Source organism: Scophthalmus maximus, chromosome 9, assembly GCF_022379125.1.
Source record: "Scophthalmus maximus strain ysfricsl-2021 chromosome 9, ASM2237912v1, whole genome shotgun sequence".
Lineage (NCBI taxonomy): Eukaryota > Metazoa > Chordata > Actinopteri > Pleuronectiformes > Scophthalmidae > Scophthalmus > Scophthalmus maximus.
In genome coordinates, this window is record NC_061523.1 from 11,138,072 (window position 1) to 11,153,634 (window position 15,563).

The window sequence follows — 15,563 nt, forward strand, 5'->3', positions numbered from 1 at the left end:
AAAAGAATATTTGTACACATAACTCTGTCGCAGGACACAGGAAGTAACTGTATCTGAAGGAGATTGGTATATAATACAGCATATGCCATATTTGTAATTACATATTGAATTAGAATTAACTAAATTGGGATATCGGTATTAATCTACAAACACTACCACACAGTATGTCCTCATATAAAAATGAAATGTATGGGCAGAGTTGGGACAGTATTGATACATCAGAGACACAGTGGTGACCCTTTGTCAGTGGGGAGCATATACTGTAGGCCCTTTTCTAAACCAAATGTGCAAAACCCAGTAAGCAACCACACTTACAGCTGCCACAGACATGTCTGGGAAAATGGCATCACTCCCCACTTCACTTAACACCCAAAATACACAACCTTTCAGTCAAGCTAAAAGAGGCTATTGGGCTGTGGTTGAAAGCCTCTGTAGTGACTAAAAGCGATTATTCTAACACACAATAAAGGATTTACTGAGGATTATTGCAGTGCCATATTACTGAATTCAACACATCACATTAGCCTGCAAAGCTTTGTATTTGAGTTTCTTTTGAAACAATTTTTTTTTTTTGAGTGATTGCATTGTTTGCATGTTCCTGTGATTTGAGTAACTACATCGCAAAACACTGCTGATATAGGCATATTCAAACTCAAATGAGAGAACCTATGACTCTATGCAATGTGTCTCCCTTGCGTTGAGACAATCCATCTTATAATTTGCCTGCTGCCTTATCTGCCATTGGTGACTAAAGAACAAAAACAATGCTAATACCACCTGACAATTTTGGAGGCATACATCACAGGATCTGTTTATGGTCTGAGACAGTATCTCCAGCACCAATTAAGCATGCCAGAATGAGTTGCAGTGTGGACAACTGCAGCCCAGCTCAGAGTTATGGATGAGCAGTCACTCTAGCAATGCCTGGCCCTGAGTGCTAATTAGATATGACATTAAAATAACATGAGCCAAAGGCAGACTTGTGCAGAAAGTAAAATGCTTTTGTCTAAGAGTCTTCCAGTTTAAAATAGGGACAGGCTAATTGGAATTGTTAAGATTGTATTGATTCGTGTACATTTTGTGAAAAGACCAAACATTGAATACAGCAGATTATATTCTTCCCTATTGCCATTACTGTGGTCGAGATGGTTACCTTGCAGATATGCGCACACTTCAGGCATCAGTTAGCTGTTTGTTAAATTAATTTTGAAAGGACTATATTTGTTTTCAAAGAGGATTATGGTATGGGGATTTTATGCTATAGTTTTCCTGGCTACACCAAAGGGTGGGCGCTAAAAAACACAACCCAACTCTCTTCAGAAAGCAGCATTCAAAATCGTATTTTAATTTGTATATTTACTCCATAAACATTATTACAAAACTCAGCAAGTTACCAATATTACATTATCACCATACAGGCTTGATCACAAATATTTAAAACCTTTGCAACAGTTACAACAAAACAAAAAAACAAAATAATACTCAAATAATTTACATGAAAATCTATAAAACAGCAAATTGTTCACAAATTATATTTTTTTTCTAGTTTTCATATGTTTTTCTTTGCTTATTTGTGTTTTGCACAGTAACACAACACTCTCACAACAAGATCATGGTCTTATTACAAAACTCCCAACAAAATGTAAATATTTCTAGTTTTCTGTTGATACTTTCATATTTTGGTTTTTAAAACCAGAAACTTGTCATTGTATATCCTTTCCACTGCCCATAGAGGCGCATAAAAGGTTACTCACACACACAAATACTTCACAGCACTTTCTAAGAAAAATATACACTTACAAAATATGTTACAAATTGGCACACAAAAAATATACAAGATTTTGTAGTGTCAAGAGTTCATTAAGATTCCTTCTGGTAACAACTCTAGACAGTATATATAAAGCTCGGTAATCTTTTAATGAAAAGAGCAAAAGTAATTCCAATCATTGTCAAAAAATCATGAAGTGAATACATCAAACATAACATTATAATATACATTCATAAAGAGGGTTTAGGTTCCTAATCTATTTTGCATTTCTTTTTTGTTAACTCTGGGAAAACAAGACAACCAAAGACAAAAAGAAAGAAAAAAGAAAGAAAAGAAAAGGACAGAAAAAAAGAAGAATTGTCAGCTTTCTTAGCACCATTAACATGAGGCAGCTCAACAGTGGCACATTTTTAAAAAGAAAAACTATGAACTCAGAGAAGTACATTCAATTTGACAATAGGCAGAAATGAGAGAAGGCAGACTAATTGGGCTTACAGCCCATGCGAATCTTCCCATCAGCAGCTTGTCTTGGTCCTAACCCTGATACACTGGAGAAAAGAAACAAAGGGTCATGGCAGAGGAGAGAGAGAAGAGACAGAGAAAGATTGATTATGAATCTTGCCATATGCAAGCAATCAATTACTATCACCTGTGCATATCCAGTGTGACAAGGCCCATTTTTAAATCAAGCTTTAATTTGTCTGCACATCTTCAAACAGTCTCATGTTCTACTGCTTTGTTTTAAAATTAACATTTTATGTTCAAAGATGTTCATATGTTCAAAGATAAATTATAGGCTTATTCTTTGAGTATTTATTTGTAAAAAACAGTTGAAGGAGCTCTGCATTTCTCTTAACATTTACCTATTATATAAAAAAAAAGCAATTTCAGAGCGGATTAAACATGATTGTAAGGTCCATTTTAAAGTGGATTAATTTCAGGGCAGCGCAGAGGTGAATGACCCCAAAGTAATTAATATAAATAGCCTGGGAATACAATGGATCAGATTGTACCAATACATCTGTTTTTGCCAATTTGTGTCCTATTTGGCCTTGGTTTTGACAATATTTTCTTACAAAATACTGACCATTTCAAAACTGAGATTATAATTAAAGACAATACATGAAAGAAAAGTATGTTATAACAAGGAAGTTAAATTTAAACAGTATGTGAAAAATTTTCCAAAAATAATCAGAGATTGAATTCACCAGTGGAGCAACTTATTGGCAGTGTTTTAAGAAATAAAGTACATGAGAATGTCAAGAATAATTACTGTTTACATTACCATTTCAGGTAAGATAGAAGTAAGATTCCCACATGGAACTAATGCAAAGACATGCTTTCTTCATTAACAAGATTACTGATTCCATTTGTACTGAAAACTGCTTTCACATTCACATTAAATCTAACTGCAAAAATGTTATATCCATTCAGGACTGATGTGTGCATTAGAATCTCAATGAGTAATAAACCACCTTGAATTTCCAGTACAAAACTGCTATTCAGTGAGGCACAGCCTCTGACAAAAGACAAATAATTTCCTTGCTTACCCTCAAACATCTGCACTACACTCTCCTTGGTCCAGAGAAAGCTCATTTGAACATCTCTTTTTTCATCTTCTTCCTCTACAGTAGCCTTCAGAGCACATCTCCCCTTTGCCTCTCTTTTGTTGCTTTTCAGTGCCAGGCGATGTTGAGGTAAATTGAATTTGGCAAACAAAGTGGGGGAAACGAGGAGAATTCAGAGTCTCTCTGATTTGGTTTAGTGAGTGGTGGTGTACCACTGCCAGCTGTTGGTGCCTTTCATCGGAGGAGAGAGAAAAGTCCCAAATAAAGAATTCCTGTAGTGGCAAGTCTCTGTAAGTAGTCTCCATACCGAGAAGCCAATATTCCAATGGATAGAAAAGAGGAACAGCCAATATTCACACATATATAAGAGGTCATTTACACAGCATTGTTACTTTTGGCACATTGATTTTAAGATTATAATCATCTTCTTTTTTTTTTTGCAAATATTGCATGTCCCTGTACAACAACATTGACAAAAATACTCTGAGGGTGGAGCTTTATGAATTTGCAAGGCGTAAAAATGTAAATTTAGATAATCAGTTCCTCTAAACTCCAGAAGAAAAAGAAATGCTTAAAAAAAGAAAATAGGGAGTCATTCCAACTTTCATGAAAAAAACAAAACAATGTCTGATATGTCGTCAATACAAAATGGTCCCATCTTGTGTTTTCAAGATGTCTTGGGCTTAATAGGGCTCATTACTTGAAGGTTTCCCTCTTGAAATGAGCCAGGCAGTGTATGAAGGACAGCAACAACAGGACATCCATATTCTGCATACAAAAACAAATGAGGAGGGGTGCGTAGATGTCACTCAATGCATTTGTATATATAGCTACATCTTTAGGGAAAAAAGGGGGAATAAATACATAATTCAGGGGAGATAGTTCTGCTGAGAAAATACAAAAACAAAATTCTTCAAAAAAGGCGACAGAACTGTTTTCAAGGCTTATTCTTTCTTTTTTTCAGACAAAAATAAAGGAAAAACGACTATAAGAAGAACAAAGAAAGCAGAAACAACAAAAGCAAGAAAAATGCAGCCATGGTCGTTTCAAATCTCAATCAAGCTTGACACAATCACTCAATAGGTAGTTTGCAAAGTACAAGAAGTTTGTCATGCAGATATTAATTTCCTCTTCGGGGGGCTAAAAGGAATTGGGAGGAGTCAGGGGGAACGTAGTACTCATGCAGCTCTGGCATAGCGTCAGTGTAGGTATGCTTGGGAGGGAGGGCTGAGCAGGTAGTGGGGAAAAGTGAGAAGGGGGTGCAACAGCAGCTGATAACAAAATATTACCTCAGTTTCTCAAAAGAGGTCATCAGTGCTATGTCCTTATTTGGGTCTCTCTCACCTCGCTTCCCCTTCAGTGTCTCAATCCGAGGGAACTTTGCACTGGTCTTGTGGCGGTACAGCTTTTTGTGTGCAGGCCCGGGGTTAATAAAGTTGGGTTTATCAAACATGTTACAGCCAAGTGCGAGCTGAGGGAATAAGGGATGAGAGGGGTTGAATTTGGCCTGGTTTTTTCCTCCCTTCCCCCCAGCCTTTCTGCCTCTCCCAGCCCCCGTTAGCGCGGCTCCTTTTTTCTTCAGATCAGCCTCTGTGCCTGCCAAGATTTTGAGGGTCTTTAAGTTGAGGTTATTGGCCTCAGAGGGCATACAGGCCTCCGACATGGGATTCCACAGGGGCTCAATGGAGGCCATCATGAACCTTTGGACCTCAGCCATGCCAGAAACAATGTTAGACAGGATATTGGAGGGCTCCTCAAATTCTCTCTGGTCATCCCCTACCAGATTGTTGCTCTCTGACCAGCTGGTGCCAGACCAGTCCCCAGTGCTGCTACAGTCAGTCAGGCCTGTGCCACAACCACCTGCCTGGTTCTTTGCTGCCTTACCCTCTAACATGGCCTTTATCTTTTTTGTGGAACGCGAGTTCTGTTTGGGGGTCTTGACCTTTTCTGACTTTGGAGCTCTGGGAGCCCGTACTTTCTTTGGGCTCTGTCCTGCAGCTGTCTGTTTGCAATTGCCTTTCCTCTTTGACTTAATGCTTTTCGCACCAGCCATAATCTCACCAGTCTGTTCATCAAATTCTGTAACTCCCAGCTCCTTTTTATCTAAACATAACACATCCTGATTGTTGAAGTTGTGCAGTGGAAACTGGCTGTCTTCCACTGTGTAAGCATTTGCTGTGTGCTCTTGTTGCTGCATAACATCACAGTTCCACTTTACTTCCCTATTGCAGTCCAGAGTAATATCATTCACATCCTGGTATTCTCCAACATTTCCTGCAATCTTCATCTCACGCCCCACCACCTGTGGGGACAGGTTGGGGGTTTCTGGAGGGGAAAGCTCTGACAGCGACGAGTGTCTAAACTTGTCAGGAGTAAAGTTGGAGATATCCAGCAGGTCTGAGGACTCCCTGAGAGGGGTAAGGGCATCAACACTCTGCTGAATCACCACTTTTGGACTGCAATGAGCTAAGAAGCTGTCTCGGCCCTCCTCCTCACCCTCTCGCTCACAAGACTTGAGGCTGAGGGAGCTGTAATTGCTGGAGGAGGCTGACAGAGAGCCCACTGAGTCATAGCTGATGAGCCTGCCATTGTCTGTGCACAAGGACCCTCTCTGGTATTGCACCTGGCCGTCCACACAGGCCGACTGACACACTTGCAGATCTGCCCCAGGCTGCAGCCCAGCCTCACTCAGGTAGCTCTTGTCATAAAGCAGCCTGTCAGCCTCCGGGCTCAGCTGGCTGTAGTTAGACACTGGCAGGTTGTCATTCAGGGGCACAGCACCTGGGAAGTTGTTGGGTAAGATGGGAGTCTCAGGGGTCTCCGGCCCAAAGCTCTGGCTGTGACTTGCGCAGAGCGGCGGTTGCCACATCTGGGGGAAGTTGGGGCAATTCTGGGGAGACTGCTGGAGCTCGGACTCAGAGGGAGGTGAGAGCACGCAGCTCTGGGCGAGCTGCAGAGAAGAAAACTGTTTCTCCTCTAGGGATAGCCCCAGAGGATACGGCTGCCTAGATGGCTGCGGGGGGAAATATGAGATAGCTGCTCCACCAGAAGAGTCTGTAGCATCTAACAGGGTCTGCAGGTAGCCCCCCGGGATGACAGGGACACCCGCCTCCACCTCCTCTGAGGAGGGAGCTTTGTCGGGCGAGCAGGTGGACGAAGCAAAGGGGAATTTCTCCCCAGATGAGTGAGTTGTGGTGGTATTGTCAGCAAAATGGGGTTTGACTGCAGTTGAGCTAACGCCTGACTCTTCTAACCCAGCAGTAGGGTCCTCAATATGTACCGCAGCAACACAGGCATCCGTTTCATTTGTCACACTCCTCCCCTCCTCTCCTTCTGCCTCTTTCGTTTTCTTGCTCCTCAGCCTTGCTTCGCTTTTGAATTTCCTTATCCTTACTGTTTTATTTCCTCCCAATCTCCTTCCCTCCCTCTCCTCCCTCTCCTGGGAGCGGCTCTTGGCTGTGACTGTGTGCGTGATGGAGCTTGTGTCTAATGTGACTGGGAGGCCGGGAGCTGCTATTATTCCCCCTACCATGGGGGTGGCCTCCTCTTTAGTGACACCTCCCTGGCCCCGATCAGAGAGAAGGGAGCCCTGTGCTGTTGCTGATTGTTCCACAGCGTGAATCCTCTGAACCTTAAGCCTGTTTGCAATCTTGTATTTCCTTTTGGGATGACTTGAATTAAAAGGGCGATGATGGCGTCCGTTTAGATGAAAACCGCGTTGTTGTTTATCTCTGGCAGCCAGCTTAAGTTGTTCCTGTCTCTCTCTTTGCCTCTCCTGCCAGAAATCCTTCAGAGGAGCCAGTGTCTCATATTTGCCTACAGTGTCCGCGTTCAAGCTCACAGTAGCATCCACAGGGTCTAACTTGCCCAGTTTCACTGACATGAGTCTCTCTCCTTTAAACCTGTTGATGATGATGTACTTGATGACCACGGGGGGCTCCTTACGACAGGATTTCCGACGTTTTTTGGGGCACCAGTCCACATCCTCCTCCTCTTTCTGACCAGCAGGAGCTTTTTCTTTTTTCTCTGCGTTCTTCTCGCTCTCGAGCGAGTCAACGTCATATAAGTAATCATCGCTGTATCGAACCTTTCTCTTGGAGCGTAAGCCGTAGTTGAGAGGGTTGGAGGGGCTAAGGAATCTCTTTGAGTGGCCCTTTACAAATTTGCCCTCCTGCAGGGTGTCTGAGGATGAGCCAGTGCAGGAGCTGTCATCACTGAATTCTCCTGACTCCTCGGTGGAATTGAAGTCCATTAGATAATTGATTTTGGGGGTAGACATGGGTGAGCCCTGGGAGCCACCGAGGGGGCTCCTACCACTGCAGTCCCCAGCCTTTTCTTCCTGTCCGGTCTCCAGGATGAGCTCATCAGTTTTGGGCTGCAGCTCGTCAGTACTCCTCCTCAAGACTCCCACTCCTTCCTCCTTCTTGGCACAGTTAGCCAGGACACTGGGGAAGAAGTTGAACTGTGTCTCCTCCTGGAGCACATTTGTTTTTTCCCTCATGTTGTCCTGGAAAGACTCATAGCGAATCTTGAGCGAACAGACATCACTGCTTAAAGTTGAATCATCATCTTCATCATCAAAGAGATTGTCAACATCTTCCTCAGAGAAGAGGTTGACTGACAGTTCGTTCTTAGAACAAAGGTCCAGCAGTTCCATCTTACTCTCGCTGATGAAGGACTCAAAGTAGCCCCAGTCCTGGCCGGCATTGGCCAACAGAACCTCCTCTCCGCTCACTTTGTCCAGTAGCAGTCCCTCATACAAGTTCTTAGCAGTTGCATCATCCTCTGGGTCATCACAGTCCTCTGTTGTTTTGTTTCCATCCACTCTCTTGCTCTCATCTGGGGCTTTCGGCAGAGGAAAGCTAAGTAGCTGGTCAGAGAGGAGCTGTTCTCCAAAGTGACTCACTGCCTCCCCTGCATGGCTCAGGCACTGGATGCTGATGTTGTTGATGTCAGAGAAGTCCTCCCGGCTCACATCCCCGATCCTCACACTTAGACCCGTCTCTGTGTCAGGGTTGGCATTAGGGTCATCAGGCGGGTTCTGGATGGAATTGGGGTCAGTAGCATCACGGGTTTCAATGAAGCAGCCGAGGCAGGTACGGGAAGGCTGAAGAAGACACTCCTCTGTCAGGACAGACACAGTGCCAGGCTCCATCATTGTAGCTGATAGAGGGAGGGCAATGGGCAGCGGAAGTGGACTCTTCTGCGTGTCTCCCGCTGAGCCCCAGGAGTTTACAGCTGGGGTGGGAGAGGGAGTGTGGTGAAGTTGGGAGACTACAGTGGGAGATTCATCGGAGGAAGGGCAGGGGGCCACTGTCAGGCCCAGAGAGGGGTCAGTGTCAATGGGCAGGGGCGGCGATGTAGGTGTGGTCGTCTGGTGTGTTGGGCAGGCCGGCTGTGAAGTCTCTGCAGCAGGACGTGGTGAGGTTGGAGGGAGAGCAGCATCAACGAGCCCGCACAGACTCAGATCACCACCCTGCTCACATACCCCTGAGGAAGAAAAAAAAGATTTCAGTTCTTTCAACTCTTTGAACCATACCTCTGAAGTTAAATTACATTGTTTTTTGTTCTGTAGTTACACTGACATTTCTCCTGGCTGCTGAAATGCAATTAGTGTAAATTAACCCCCTAGAGCTCAATGTGTCACTTTGTGATGCCAGCTTTAAACATTAATAAGTCAGTTTTGGTACAAGATTCAGTAAGAGGTATTAACAATGTCAAGTTGTGTAATGACAACTTCTTACCCATTACTGCTGCATATTGAAATTTTAAAGTCTAGACTAAGCAAGACCTAACACAGCCTTACTAAATCCACACCAAACTATCAAAACACATGAAATCAAAGAAAAGATGCGATCTCCCACATCCTGTTAACACGTGAAAGTGTTAAAGTGCTGCTAGAAATTCAGACTTTCTTCTATAAAAAAATCATCAGCTTTATCATATGCAAATGTTCAAGACAATGTTGAGAAAAAAACTCCCCGTTCAGTGTCCTGAACGTAGGTGTTAATGGTCAATGGCATGACTTGAAAAAGAGTAGGTAAGTCACTTCTAAAGTCACTCACTAAAAATATTGTTGGTTCAGAAATCATCATCTTTATAGAAACAATATCCAATAACAGTACTGTGGTATGGTGTGTTTTTCTTTGCCAACACGGGAGCAATATATGAGATAAAAATAACGCAGTAATATCGCTTCATCGCTCCCTCTATTTATCATTTCATCTACAACTTGGCTCTAAAACAACGAGATAACACAATTACACAGATTTCCAGCAACAAGCAGTGATGACTAAATTGAAAGGTGATTTTCTAGAGGTCGATTGTGACGATGTGTTAATCAGTTGAAGACATCCATCTGATGAGCAACAATCAAAACCCCCAGAAGTGGGCTTGTAGCAGCAGGCGGATAGCTTTGTTTGCTCTGCATAATTAGAAGACAGCAGAGGAGGCAGGTACGTACACATGGGACACGACAGGCCCATATGTTGGAGACTGTATAACCAATATCATCTACACCTGACTCACGCTACAATCCCGAGCTGCTGCCTCAGGCATATTCTTTTAAACTATGCCAGGAAAAAAAAATTAAATTGAAAAACACAAACCACGGCAATTAATATGTTCAGTGAGGTTAACGAGTAACGTCCCCCATTTTAGGATGGATGTGCCTAATCATAATTGAGGTAGTGTTAAATGCTTGTGGGGAAGACTGCTTAACAAAGAATATTCAACATGGCTGTATTGGTGGTGAGTATATCTCTGAATATGGTTATGACTTGAGAGTGATAAGACAAGGTAATGAAATTTCTGAGAGCTGGTCTCTCTGGGTTTTTGGTCTGCAGACAAACTGGTGCAACCAGAACGCCTACTAAAAGCACTAAAACAACTTGGCTACTGTCATCCTTGATGAAGAAAACCTTCCCTCTTCCACTCAGAGTCAGAAAACTGTTATAGCAGCAACTTGTCAGAGGCTGCAGAGGCAACAGCAAGGCGTTTGCCATCAGTTCAATCTGGGAGTCAAAATGACCTCAGAGCAAAAGCATGTTATTGACACATGTTCAGGACCGAAATCCTTTTCAACATGTAGTTTTACATTGCCAGTCGCAAAACATTTTGGGTACTCATTGTAAACACAGGAGCAAAGCTATAATACAGTGACTACTGACATGGACACAATTCATCTGGATTGTTTTGGTGACATACGTAAACAGTCAGAGTACTTAAAATTTACGAAGTCATGTTCCAGCACTCAGTCAAGACGGATATAAAGAAACGATAACTCTTCACTTTCATTAGCCCCACAAAAAAAGCAAGCACTCCATAGAGGGAGAGAGGGACTAAGAGAAATTACAAAAAAGGGGGAAACATTAACTTCCTTTCTCGCCCCATGCTTGCATGAGCTGCCACCTAATATTGCCAAAAGATTGTTCAGAATTGCTGTGAAACATTAAACTCATATTGAGAAATGTGTTTCCTCAGGGTTTAAAATGGATTAACAATCTATCCTATCCCATGTGTGCGTGCAATGTGATTTTTCAGCTCTGTGTGTGTGTGTGTGTGTGTGTGTGTGTGTTTGTGTGTGCGTGTGTATGTGTGTGTGTGTGTGTGTGTGTGTGTGTGTGTGTGTGTGTGTGTGTGTGTGTGTGTGTGTGTGTGTTACAATGCGAGTATTGGCTTGGGGGTAAAGTGTTATCGAGAGGCCATCTGTCTCCAGCTGGACCATTAGCTCTTCAGCTGTTCAGAATGTGCCACAGATCAGTCAGTCAGACAGGTACACAGACACACACACAGACACACACAGACACACACAGACACACACACACACACACACACACACACACACACACACACACACACACACACTCACACACATTCACACAGGCTCTTACAGCGATGACTGTAGCTGACAAATTGAGTTTGACATTAGAGGTTAAAGGGGATCGGCGGCCTCACATTAACTGATACAGTACAGTTTATTGTTACTACTGTGTCTAGGCTGGCAAATGTAAACAAGATCAACTTCCAAAATGCTCTGCTGCCAGAATTCAATATCTTAGCTTACAGATCAGCTCATGTAATAATATTTTTTTTTTTGAAAAGCTTCATGTACTTTGAGATCACTTTAACACAGTTGCAGTTTTATAACTGTGTTATCAGGAGAAGGTGCTCCTTGAAAAGAAACTGAGCCTGGATGTGACACCACTCATGCAAGCTGGCACGGACATCCACCACTGAACATATGGAAGGACCCCAGCTGCTGGCAGGTGGTGGTGATCTGCTGATCCCCGGCGCTGCCAAGTCCAGCCATGCTAGACAGCCCGACCACAGCCAAACCAGACCAGACCAGACCAGTTAGCGCTATAGGAGCTCTCGGGTTCGGCTCTCGCTCCCTAGCCATGACATGCTAGTGTTGACTTCATCCACCTGAGGTAAGCTCCACCTGCCCTGTGCCAGGCAGCTCTGTGGGGAGAGGAGCCCATGCAGAGGGACATGGTCATGGACATGAGAACGGAGGCAAGTTGGCGCCTGTGGCCTCTCTACTATTACTGTGTCAGACGCCACACATGCACTCTCAGGCTCACATGCACATAAGCACATGTATCCATACTATCTCCTTTCATCTCTTTAAACTTTATGGGACAAAAAAGAAAAGAAGCAATAAAAACGTTGATATGAACACCATCTGCCCCTGATCAGTGATTAAATTTCATACATCCATTCCATATGGCGGAAGGGATAAAATAGCTCAAATATCACAATATGAAGTTGCAGTGCAAATGAAAACAGCTGACATGGCATTTTTCTCCTTCTAATGGCTTTTTGAAATCATTCCTCGTCCCCACCCCCTTCCCATCCCGTCTTCCTCCGTTTCCTGCTCGCTATGTCCTTCCCTCCCGACTTCCCTGCTCCTTATCCCTGTTACATGGAGGCTCTCAGGGTGGTAAAATGCCGAGCTGGCCGTTCTGCAGCTCAGCCACCCGCGGCATTCGCTCATCCAGCTGGTAGTCAGGCCAGCCACTGAGGCTGCTTGCTACCTCTTGCTTTATCTTCACTTTGTGACATTTTCTGAATGGTTGGGGTGGGGGGCGGAATCAATCCAACCAGTACAAGATGTTCATAATAAGTGGTGAGTAACTGCAGCATGATTCATGGCCATCCTCCTCAGAGAGCTGCCCTATTCCTCCTCAATGGAGCTGCGTTCACCATTTCCTCTACTTCTCTTTCTTCTACTCTCGTTCTCCATCATCTCTCACTTTCCCTCTCAGTGCCTCTCTAGGACCCGACTACTGCTGGGGATAATCTGTGTGATTCTCACAGTGGGAACCGGTCAGTCCCCGCCGAGCATGACCGGAGCTGAAACACCGAGATAAACCTCATCTGAGGATCAGCGGTGCTTGGTAGAGGTAAACTATAGGGGGCAGTAGGCAGTGGTTGAATGAGTCTTGGAAAATGCACAACACAGCCAGGATTTTAGTCCATCAAAGGGAAAGGGTTGTACTGCAAATGTCACTGGGTTAACTTTGAGTTTTAACAAAGGTCATGGAGATATTTCAAACATTGTAAATGTTAGTGAGCATTCACACAGGGGCAGTCAGCTCAACCTTAAACTAAAGCTAAACACCTGAATCTGACTAAATGGTATTTTACATCGAATCATTCATTTGTCTGTGCTAATGAATGTGAGCGAGTGGGAAAGAATTAATGGCTGCATCCTCTTTCACATTTGCACCTTTTTATGCTAAAAAGGTAGATTGCTGAGATGGGGAAGCATGTGGAGAGAGGATTAACAATAGCTTAAAAGGCTTTATCCAATGTTTCTTTTCCACTTTTCATTGGAAAAAAGACATGATGTGTTTCACTTTCCCCGTATCTTGTCAAAGAGCTTAAAACTGAGGGTGAAAAGCAAATTCATGAAAGCTACTTTCCAATTGTTCTTTCAACGTTTAAAAACTGAAATTTGCAATTTTCTTCTCTTAGGCCAGCATACAAGTATCTGTAAACGTTCAAAGCTAAATTTCAAAAATTTAAAGGAATAAATAATATAGTTACGCACACACACATATAAGTGAATAGTTTTCACCTGTGTTCTCCAACATATTTGCATTTTCTGGTTCTGAAGTCTTCACAATCAATGTGAGACTGCTGTCTGTTAACACATCCATCAATACGACTCGGCGCTGCACCTCCTACGCATCATTTTGACTGTCCCACCTGTTGAAAGAGAAAGCCAGAGAGAAACAGAGGAGAAGGAGAGAAAAAGAAGAGACGTTGGGCATGAAGAGAATTGTTAAAGGGTGACTGCCATGTGTCTAATGCAGAGCAACATTAACCGAATTAGATTCCATTACAACAAACAATGACACGAGACACAGACAAACACATTGTCGCAGCAAAAGTAGAGACATCAAACGGGCCCTTGTGGCACCAAACAATCACTCATTTCTTCTCTGTATCACAGATTCGTGTCTGAAATGAATTTAAAACTTTGTCAACCAAGAGAGTGCACAAAGAATCACAGCTGAGATCACTATGGTAACTGTATGCCATACTATCCTATTTTAAGCTTCATTTAACATTTATAGCAGAGTTGTTAACCTATGCGAACCTTACATAGGCAGCTCTGAGCATATTTATTTATTGTAATTATCCGACTCCCTCCCTTCGGTGTGCCTCGGCAGCATGAAACCCAACCCGGCTCAAAGAGAGAGATTAAAGAGATGTGACTGAGGCGGTGACAGCAAACTGTGAACACTAACAATACTTTTTTACTGTAGCAAGTGATCGTGAGAGCGGGGGCGGGGATGATTGAGTGTATATGTAGCAGAATGCAGTGCACCAGGTACAATGTAATACAAAACAATGCGTTAGAGGTAGAGAGAGGAGAGAGGTTGAAGTTTGTCAGTTGAAATTGGGTGGGGTGGCACAGGGAAGGCAAAGCATACTAAACGAGTGTGATTCCTGAAGAATATAATGATAGTCCGAGTGACTGTGGGCCAGTAAATGATGAGCATTTGATGCTGTGGCCTCCTGCCTGTTTATATTGTTTTCTTTCTCTCAGCTGCTGCAGTCCTTCTCTGAAGGAGTGGTGCTGCAGGATGACAAATGAGCCAGGGGAGGGGATCTAATAACATGATCTCCTTGCGGTGTGAAAAGGGTGGCTGGGAGATTAAGACAGACGGCTCACAATAAGACAAAGGTAGTGCGGCGTGCACTACAAACAACTGCCATTTCTTTCATCCTATTGCTTCCAAATGTCATTAGCTGTTCACTGACCTGAGCAGGAGAGCTACCTGAAGGGAACCCCTGCTTCAGCTTATAGCTGCAGACACACTGGCTCAGTGGGTAATTACCTCATGAGCCATCACATCTGCTCATGTGTGCAGCAGGTACAGGGACCCTGTAGATAGACGCAGCCGGAACCTGCTCTGCTCTCTTCACGGAGAAGTGCTATTACTCCCAAAGCCAAAGGTTTGACTCAGAGATGGTTTTTGAGGTCATGTTGTACCAATTCAGCACACCGAGAAATTCTACATGTGGCAATAAACACATCTTGACGAAGCACAAACTGGAATTGGATATCTGCTCCTGAACTGGCTGACCCAGTTGAGCTACAGCCCGGCATCATCGATGCAACAATCCCAACGACTGAGGGGGAAAGAAAGTCACAGCAGCACCCTATTAAAAATAGGTTTTAGCCACCGAGCAGTGTGTCACCAGAGTGGCAGTGACACAACACACAGCTGGGATGCTGGTCAGGCTACAGAGGTCCTGCCAGAGCTCAGCGCCTAGAGCTGCTTGTAGATGTGTAGCAGGGTCTCTGCATGAGTGTGTATGTGTGTGTGTGTGTGTGTGTGTGTGTGTTTATGCCCATTCGCATGTGTGTTAGACAAAGCCCCAAGGCTGAGGATCCACAGCATCAGCATCCACTGGCAGAAACACAATCACACGAGGATGGGAGAGAGAGAGAGAGGGGGAGATGGGGAGTGAAAACGAAAGCCGGGAATTTCACAACACTCCCAACATCCCCCTGCCAGCCGACTCCAGAGCCTCAAATGTGTTTATTTTCCACATTATTCATGATTCTCCTGTATGCTCCCCGCCTCTCTCCCTCCCTTTACCATCTCCACCTCTCTGTCAAGACTTGACGAGAGGCCATTTCAATAATGAAGATGGACTAGCTGCAATAGAGAGTGCACATAAATTGGAGCAACAGCCAACAAGCA

The 15,563-nt window shown here is 43.8% G+C and overlaps 1 protein-coding gene across 2 annotated transcripts; it reads right to left on the minus strand.

Annotated features, from left to right (window-relative positions):
- Positions 1-1,315: 1,315 nt before the first annotated feature.
- Positions 1,316-15,126, minus strand: nexmifb (neurite extension and migration factor b). Of its 2 annotated transcripts, XR_007031488.1 has the most exons (4): positions 13,421-15,126; positions 4,626-8,826; positions 3,319-4,104; positions 1,316-2,316 (listed from the first exon to the last, which is right to left on the minus strand). XR_007031488.1 is itself a non-coding variant. In XM_035650570.2 (3 exons), the coding sequence occupies exons 1-3, from the start codon at positions 13,500-13,502 to the stop codon at positions 4,020-4,022; spliced, it is 4,368 nt and encodes a 1,455-aa protein (XP_035506463.1). In that variant the 5' UTR covers positions 13,503-15,126; the 3' UTR covers positions 1,316-4,019. The 2 variants fall into 2 exon arrangements, 1 of the variants encoding a protein (XP_035506463.1); XM_035650570.2 differs by having other exon boundaries at positions 1,316-4,104.
- Positions 15,127-15,563: the final 437 nt, after the last annotated feature.

Coding starts and splice junctions, on each gene's coding strand:
- nexmifb (XM_035650570.2), bottom strand. CDS start 13,502: ATGGATGTGTTAACAGACAGCAGTCTCACATTGATTGTGAAGACTTCA. Junction 8,827..13,420: donor AAATATGTTGGAGAACACAG/GTGAAAACTATT, acceptor TTTCTTCCTCAG/GGGTATGTGAGCAGGGTGGT. Junction 4,105..4,625: donor ACCTCTTTTGAGAAACTGAG/GTAATATTTTGT, acceptor TTTTGTATGCAG/AATATGGATGTCCTGTTGTT.